General features: G+C 35.6%; 2 protein-coding genes across 2 annotated transcripts; both read left to right on the top strand.

The window, feature by feature from the left end:
* The first annotated feature begins 2,229 nt into the window (after window positions 1-2,229).
* Window positions 2,230-3,055, top strand: LOC142550237 (uncharacterized). The gene is made up of 3 exons (XM_075659474.1): window positions 2,230-2,367; window positions 2,460-2,568; window positions 2,610-3,055. Exons 1-3 carry the CDS (start codon window positions 2,230-2,232, stop codon window positions 3,053-3,055), a joined length of 693 nt encoding a protein of 230 aa, XP_075515589.1.
* Window positions 3,056-5,087: 2,032 nt separating this feature from the next.
* Window positions 5,088-6,193, top strand: LOC142550235 (secreted RxLR effector protein 161-like). The gene is made up of 3 exons (XM_075659473.1): window positions 5,088-5,551; window positions 5,641-5,761; window positions 6,053-6,193. Exons 1-3 carry the CDS (start codon window positions 5,088-5,090, stop codon window positions 6,191-6,193), a joined length of 726 nt encoding a protein of 241 aa, XP_075515588.1.
* The last annotated feature ends 1,457 nt before the right edge of the window (window positions 6,194-7,650 follow it).

The following is a 7,650-nucleotide window of genomic DNA, read 5'->3' as shown; positions in this document are numbered from 1 at the left end:
AAGAATACTTAAATTCCACAAAAAAAAATTGCACGTGGTCATTGGTAATTATCTATTTCGTCCCGTTGTATTAATGAATGTGAGTTTCTCAAATTTACATGAATTATTGAACGAGAAAAAAAATAGAAAAAACTGATGAATCCAAAGAGAAAAATAAAGAAGTGTGGATCCCGAATGGACAAATATTGAGGCCAGTGCTAGGTATAATGAGGCAAAGACAAGCTTATTTCAGCATAATCATTACAGAAATAGTGGGGGCAATACTCAGCCTTTGGGCCGAGGTGCCAACATTTCTCCAGGCGAACTGTTTAAGCAAAAGTCCATGATTATCCAGGGATATATATAATCCCAACATCAATCCCAACTTCCATCAACATATCTACAATATTTTCACAATAAACAAAATAAAATATCCCTAAATGCATTAAAAAAAATTATTGTGGAGCCACCACATGTAATTAATATAGCAAGCATATATGTCTAGGATAGGGGAAAAGTGACTGGAAAAATGTAAAGGTGAAAGGATGTAATGCAAGCTTATAAACTAGGAAAGAAATGAAATGACTGGAGCATAGTATGACTAATATCTACAGGAGATGACAAATCAAACCTTGCATCTTGTAAACTTTTTATCCATGATGAGCCTCAAGCTTATGACCTAGAGAGCGTGGTTCCTAACTGATCTTTCTGATTTCAATTAAGGTGGAAAACAGGTTGTGAGGAATTTATTACTTATTTTTTGTGTTGCGCAAAGCCTTAGAAGATGTTTGTCAGAACTCAACATTGCTTCAACATGAATAAAAACACAACAAAGGAATATAAAAAAATCGACAAAGTCCAAGGGAGTAAGTCTACAATACTAGAGAGTCCACTTATAAATCCTAAAAGGCCAACTAATGGTCGAAAGTCTTAAGATAATCAAATACCCTGCAAAATCCAACGGAAGATGCAAAAGCATGCAAATAATCCCAAGATACCATGGGGTGAATATAAATACCAGGGTCAGTAACATTGATCAGCAATATGAAAAAGAATCACATGTGAAAGATCTCAAGGAAAACCCAGAAACGTTATCTTCCATGGGCAGTGGATTTAGAAATGATTCTCACATACATATCATGACTGCAACTGGAAGCACATTAAGAAATGTTAACAAGTGCAAGGATGAAAGATTCCTTCAATCACGACAACAAGAAAATTTCAGGTAATAATGATACTCCCACAAGAATTTAAATAATTCAATATATTAATTTATACAAAGGTAAATTGAGGACAAGTACAAAGATTAAATAAAGAAAACAAGAAGATTATTTGTGGTCGTGGAAGATGAGGAGTGAACATGGAGAGTCACCAAATGGCCATCTATTTGGGGATTGTTGAATGCAAGATGGCAGCTAGCTGGGTAGGATCTTGAGGACACAACTAGATAGGTTATAGGCGAAATGCATCGACTTGATGACTCAAGATTGGGATATGAATAGCATCTGGAGGGAACTGAAAGAGTTTATGCAGTCTTTTGTTAAAATAAGTCTTTAGGGACATCTACATGTATTTGAATTGTTCCAAGATTCTGTTACCACTTTGATTTATTTACGCTAAGTGGGCTGTTTTCTCTTTTCTGTTAAGATCATGTATTGAATGGCTTTTAAGCCAAAGTTATTATTAATAAAACTAGATCATTCAATTCAGCTTGTTATGTTCTTGTTCTTAGTTTCTTTTTGATCAAATATCCCAAAAATCTGGTATCAGAGCTCCCACTGGGCCTGAAAAATCAGAGCAGCAGTCTTTGAAGTTCTTGCTGCAGCAGAGAAGATGACTACAGAATGGAGTTTTATACAGCCAGCCATTCCTCGCTTTGATTGTCACTATGACCACTGGAGCATGCTGATGGAAAATTTCCTACGATCTAAGGAATTTTGGGGGTTGGTGGAGCCTGTCTATATTGAGCCAGAAAGTGAATCAGTGCAGACAGATGCACAACGAAAGAAGAATGATGAGATGAAGCTGAAGGACTGAAAGTGAAGAACTATCTCTTCCAAGCGATCGATCGGACGGTTCTTGACACCATTCTCAAGGACACTGCTAAAGATATATGGGATGTCATTAAAAAAATTTGAAGGAGACGCAAGGGTCAAAAGGTCTCATCTTCAAGCACTCCGCATAGAATTTGAAACTCTTGAAATGAGGTCCAGTGAAGGAGTGACATAGTACTTCTCTAAGGTCATGACAATGGCCAACAAGATGCGAATTTATGGAGAAGATATGAAAGATGTTAAAGTGGGAGAGAAAATTCTACGCTCTTTAACTGAGAAGTTCAACTATGTTGTATGTTCTATTGAAGAGTCAAATGACATTGATGCTCTTACTGTTAATGAGTTACAAAGCTCATTAATAGTGCATGAAAAGAAGTTTCAGAGACATAATGGCGAGGAACTTTTTTTTGAAAGTGACATCTGAAGGAGGAAGAGGTTGTGGTACCTATAGACGAAGAGGAAGAGGGAGAGGTCGAGCAGACTTCAACAAATCAACTGTGGAGTGTTACCGATGCCATCAACTTGGACATTTTTGGTATTAATGTCCTTCTGAGAATAACGAAGCAAATTATGTAGAATTTGATAAGGAAGAAGAAATGCTTTTGATGTCTTATGTGGAGTTGTATGAGGCTAAAAGAGAAGATGCATGGTTCCTTGATTCAGGGTGTTCACATCACATGTGCGGCGATCAAACTATGTTCAATGAACTCAATGAAAATTTTCGACATTCGGTAAAATTGGGAAACAACACTAGGATGGATGTGATGGGAAATGGAAGTGTGAAGCTGCTGCTGGATGGAGTCAATCATGTTGTTGCTGAAGTTTACTATATTCCAGAATTGAGAAATAATCTCTTGAGCATAGGGCTGTTGCAAGAAAGAGGCTTGACTATTTTGATTAAGGGAGGGATGTGCAAGATATTTCATCCAAGGAAGGGTTTGATAATTCAAACCAACATGAGTGCCAATTGGATGTTTATATCTTGTTGCCTCAGTCTGAAGCTTCCTCTCAAGTACATCTGATCAGTGCCTTCACACATGAACTCAAAACTTGTTTCATCTTTGGCATCGGAGGTAGGGGCATCTGAGTTATAAGGGTTTGAGAACCTTGTTGTACAAGAACATGGTACGTGGACTTCCTCAAGTCTCTGCCTCAAATGTGACATGCACTGATTGCATCAACGGGAAGCAACATCGTGACCCTATTCCAAAAAGGAGTACTTGGAAAGCAACTCAGCAGTTGGAACTTATTCATGTAGATATTTGTGGTCCGACCACTTTTACATCTAATAGCAACAAGAGGTACATTTTGTTATTCATTGATGATTATAGTAGAAAAGCATGGGTGTATTTCTTGGTAGAGAAGTCAGAGGCTCTAAATCTTTTCAAATGCTATAAGATTATGGTTGAAAAAGAAACAAGGTTATTTTTCAAGTGTCTTCGCACTGATATAGGAGGATAATTCAATTCAAATGAGTTCAATGACTTTTGCAAACAAAGTGGGATAAAGAGACAGTTGACTACCATCTACACTCCGCAACAGAACGGTGTAGCTGAAAGGAAAAATAGAACCATGATAAACATGGTCCGTTACAAGTTATCTGACAAGAACATTCCCAAGAATTTTTTACCAGAGGCAGTGAATTGGACTATTTATGTCCTTAACAGGTGCCCTACATTAGCGGTCAATGATGTTACACCAAAGGAGGCTTGGAGTGGAGTGAAACCCTCAGTAGATCATTTCCGGGGTTTTGGTTGCATAGCACACGCTCATGTTCCAGAAAAAAGGATGACTAAACTTGATAATAGAAGCATTACTTGTGTGCTATTGGGAGTTAGTGAGGAATCAAAAGGTTATAGGCTATTCGATCTTGTTGCTAAGAGAGTTGTTGTGAGTAGAGATATAATTTTTGAAGAAGAAAAGCAATGGGATTGGGATGTAAGTTATGAAAAACAAATAGTAGTAGACTTAGAATGGGGTGATGGTGAGAATGAAGGAGTGTGTGAAAATGGGAATGGAGAAAATACTGGTGGAGAGATAGGAGATAACCGTGATATGGGAATTAGAGAATAGGAAGATGGTTCTCGTGAGGGTGAAGAAAGAGTGAGGGAGTTGAGGCAATCTTGTGAGAGGTAACCTCCTACATGGATGAGTGATTATATTAGTGGTGAAGATCTATTTGAGGATGAAGTTCATATGGCATTACTGGTGTCAACCAATCCATTGTATTTTTAGGAAGCCGTGAAAAGTGCAAATTGGAAGTTGGCGATGAACAATGAAATCAAATCTATCGAAAAGAACCAAACATGGACACTCATTGAGCTTCCAGCTGGAGCCAAAAGAATAGGAGTGAATTTGATTTACAAAACCAAATACAATGAACATGGAAAAATTGATAAGTACAAAGCTCGTTTGGTTGCTAAAGGATACTCTCAGAAGTATGGAGTGGACTATACAGAGGTTTTTGCACCAATTACAAGGATGGATACAGTAAGAATGATTATTGCTTTAGCTGCACAGAAGAATTGGGATATTTTTCAGCTGGATGTCAAGTCGGCTTTTCTCAATGGTGAGATAAGTGAAAATGTCTATGTGGAGCAATCAAGAGGATATATAAAAAAAGGCAGTGAGCATCTAGTTTACAAGTTACACCAAGCCTCGTATGGATTAAAACAAGCTCCACGAGCTTGGTTTAGTCGATTCGAAGCACATTTCATTGATGAAGGGTTTCAGAAGTGCGATAGCGAGCATACATTATTCACAAAGAGAAACAGAGAAGGAAAAATTATTATTGTAAGTGTTTATGTTGATGATTTAATTTTACTGGTAATGATGAAGTTATGATGTCTGAATTTAAAAGCTCTATGTTTAGAGAGTTTGATATGTCTGATTTGGGGAAGAAGAGGTTTTTTCTTGGGATCGAGGTGCTACAAAAGTCTAATGGTATTTATATTTGCCAAAGGAAATATGCCTTGGAGGTTTTGAGAAGGTTTGGTATGATGGAAAGTAATTCAGTGGGTATTCCAATGGTTCCAAGTTTCAAAATAAGCAGAGATGGAAATGGAGACTGTTGATGAGACGTACTACAAGCAACTGGTGGGTAGTTTGATGTATCTCATTGCCACGAGACCTGACACGATGTTTGTTACTTGTCTCATAAGTAGATATATGGCAAAACCAATGGAGATTCATCTACAGGCAGCTAAGAGAGCACTTCGATACTTGAAAGGGACTGTGAACTATGGAATTCATTATAGGAAAGGAGGAGACGGTGGGTTGTTGGCGTTTACGGATAATGACTACGCTGGAGATATGGAAGACATGAAGAGAACATATGGTTACGTGTTTTTAATGAGTTCAAGTGTTGTTTCATGGTGTTCAAAAAATCATCCTATTGGGACTTTATCAACCACAGAAGCTGAGTTTGTAGCAACTGTAGTTTGTTCTTGTCAAGGAGTCTGGATGAAGAGAATTTTAAAGGAGCTGGGACATTTTGATGGAGACTGTATTACTGTGATGTGTGACAACAGTTAAACCATCAAGCTCTCTAAAAATCCTATTATGCATGGTCGCAGCAAACATATTGATGTGAGGTTTCATTTTTAAGGAATCTTACGAAGGAGAGAACAATTGAATTAGTTCATTGTGGGAGTCAGGATCAGGTGGAAGACATAATGACCAAACCATTGAAGCTTGAAGTTTTTCGGAAGCTTCAAAAGCTATTGGGAGTATGTGAAATTTCTGGTATAAACTAATTGCTTCACAACATTTAGTTTAAGGGAGGTAATGAAAGAGTTTACTGCAGTCTTTTGTTAAAATAAGTCCTAGTATTTAGGGATATCTACATGTATTTGAATTGTTCCAAGATTCTGTTACCACTTTGCTTTATTTACGTTAAGTGGGTTGCTTTCTCGTTTTTGTTAAGATCGTGTATTGAATGGTTATCTAAGCCAAAGTTATTGTTAAGTCATTCAATTCAGCTTGTTATGTTCTTGTTCTTAGTTTATTTTTGATTAAAGATCCCAACAGGAACGAGGTGGTGGCTGGCCGGTTTGCAGTTGGAGAAGCAGCAGAAACGACGACAGTTTGATGATGCACCAGTGTGCGTCACGCATGGAGGTGAGGATGATGATTGCGGCCGTGAGGGTTGCGCTGCATAGATGTTAGTTAAGGCTGGCAGTGAATGGATATTGATAGTAATGATGCTATTCGAATATCCAGTATTTTAATGCATACTGTGAGTATCTCATTTACGAAATCAAATATTTGCTTACTCAAATTAGGTAATTCTCAAATAAAACTAAGTACTTTAAAATTTTCATGCTTATTTGAGAAATAATTTTTACCAAAAAATTATTAAATAAGATGAATATGTAATCCAAATGCATCTTCCATGGAAAGACCAATATTTGGTGAACTTACGTTGCATATTCGAATATCCAGTAGTCTATTATATATTATGAGTATCTCGTGTATCAAATCAAGTATTTGCAATATGAAATTAGGTAATTCTCAAATAAAATTAAGTACTTTAAATATTCATGCTCATTTGGGAATTTATTTTTTTAAAAAAATATTAAATGATATAAATATGTCATCCAAATGCACCTTCCATAGAAAGACCAACACTTGGTGAACTTATGTTGCATAATCGAATTTCCAGTATTCTATTACATATTATGAGTATCTCATGTACCAAATCAAGTATTTACAATATTAAATTACGTACTTCTCAAGTAAAACTAAATACTTTAAAATTTTCATGCTTATTTGGGAATTTGTTTTTTTTTTACAAAAAATATATTAAATGAGATGAATATGTCATCCACACGTATCTTCCATTGAAAGCCAACACTTGGTAAACTTACGTTGTATATTCGAATATCTAATATTCTATTACATATTATGAGTATCTCAAGTGCCAAAACAAGTATTTGCAAACTCAAATTAGGTATTTCTCATCTAAATGCATATTCCATGAAAATATCAACACTTGGAGAATTTACGTTGCCTATTCGAATATCCAGTAGTCTATTATATATTATGAGTATCTCGTGTACCAAATCAAGTATTTGCAATATGAAATTAGGTAATTCTCAAAGTACTTTAAATATTCATGCTCATTTGGGAATTTATTTTTTTAAAAAAATATTAAATGATATAAATATGTCATCCAAATGCACCTTCCATAGAAAGACCAACACTTGGTGAACTTATGTTGCATAATCGAATTTCCAGTATTCTATTACATATTATGAGTATCTCATGTACCAAATCAAGTATTTACAATATTAAATTACGTACTTCTCAAGTAAAACTAAGTACTTTAAAATTTTCATGCTTATTTGGGAATTTGTTTTTTTTTTTTACAAAAAATATATTAAATGAGATGAATATGTTATCCACACGTATCTTCCATTGAAAGCCAACACTTGGTAAACTTACATTGCATATTCGAATATTTGCAAACTCAAATTAGGTACTTCTCATCTAAATGCATATTCCATGAAAATATCAACACTTGGAGAATTTACATTGCCTATTCGAATATCCAGTATTTTAATACATAGTGTGAGTATCTCATTTACGAAATCAAATATTTTCCAACTCAAATTAG

This window comes from Primulina tabacum, chromosome 6, assembly GCF_025594145.1.
Source record: "Primulina tabacum isolate GXHZ01 chromosome 6, ASM2559414v2, whole genome shotgun sequence".
Taxonomy (NCBI): domain Eukaryota; kingdom Viridiplantae; phylum Streptophyta; class Magnoliopsida; order Lamiales; family Gesneriaceae; genus Primulina; species Primulina tabacum.
This window is presented reverse-complemented; position numbering and strand designations above follow the sequence as displayed.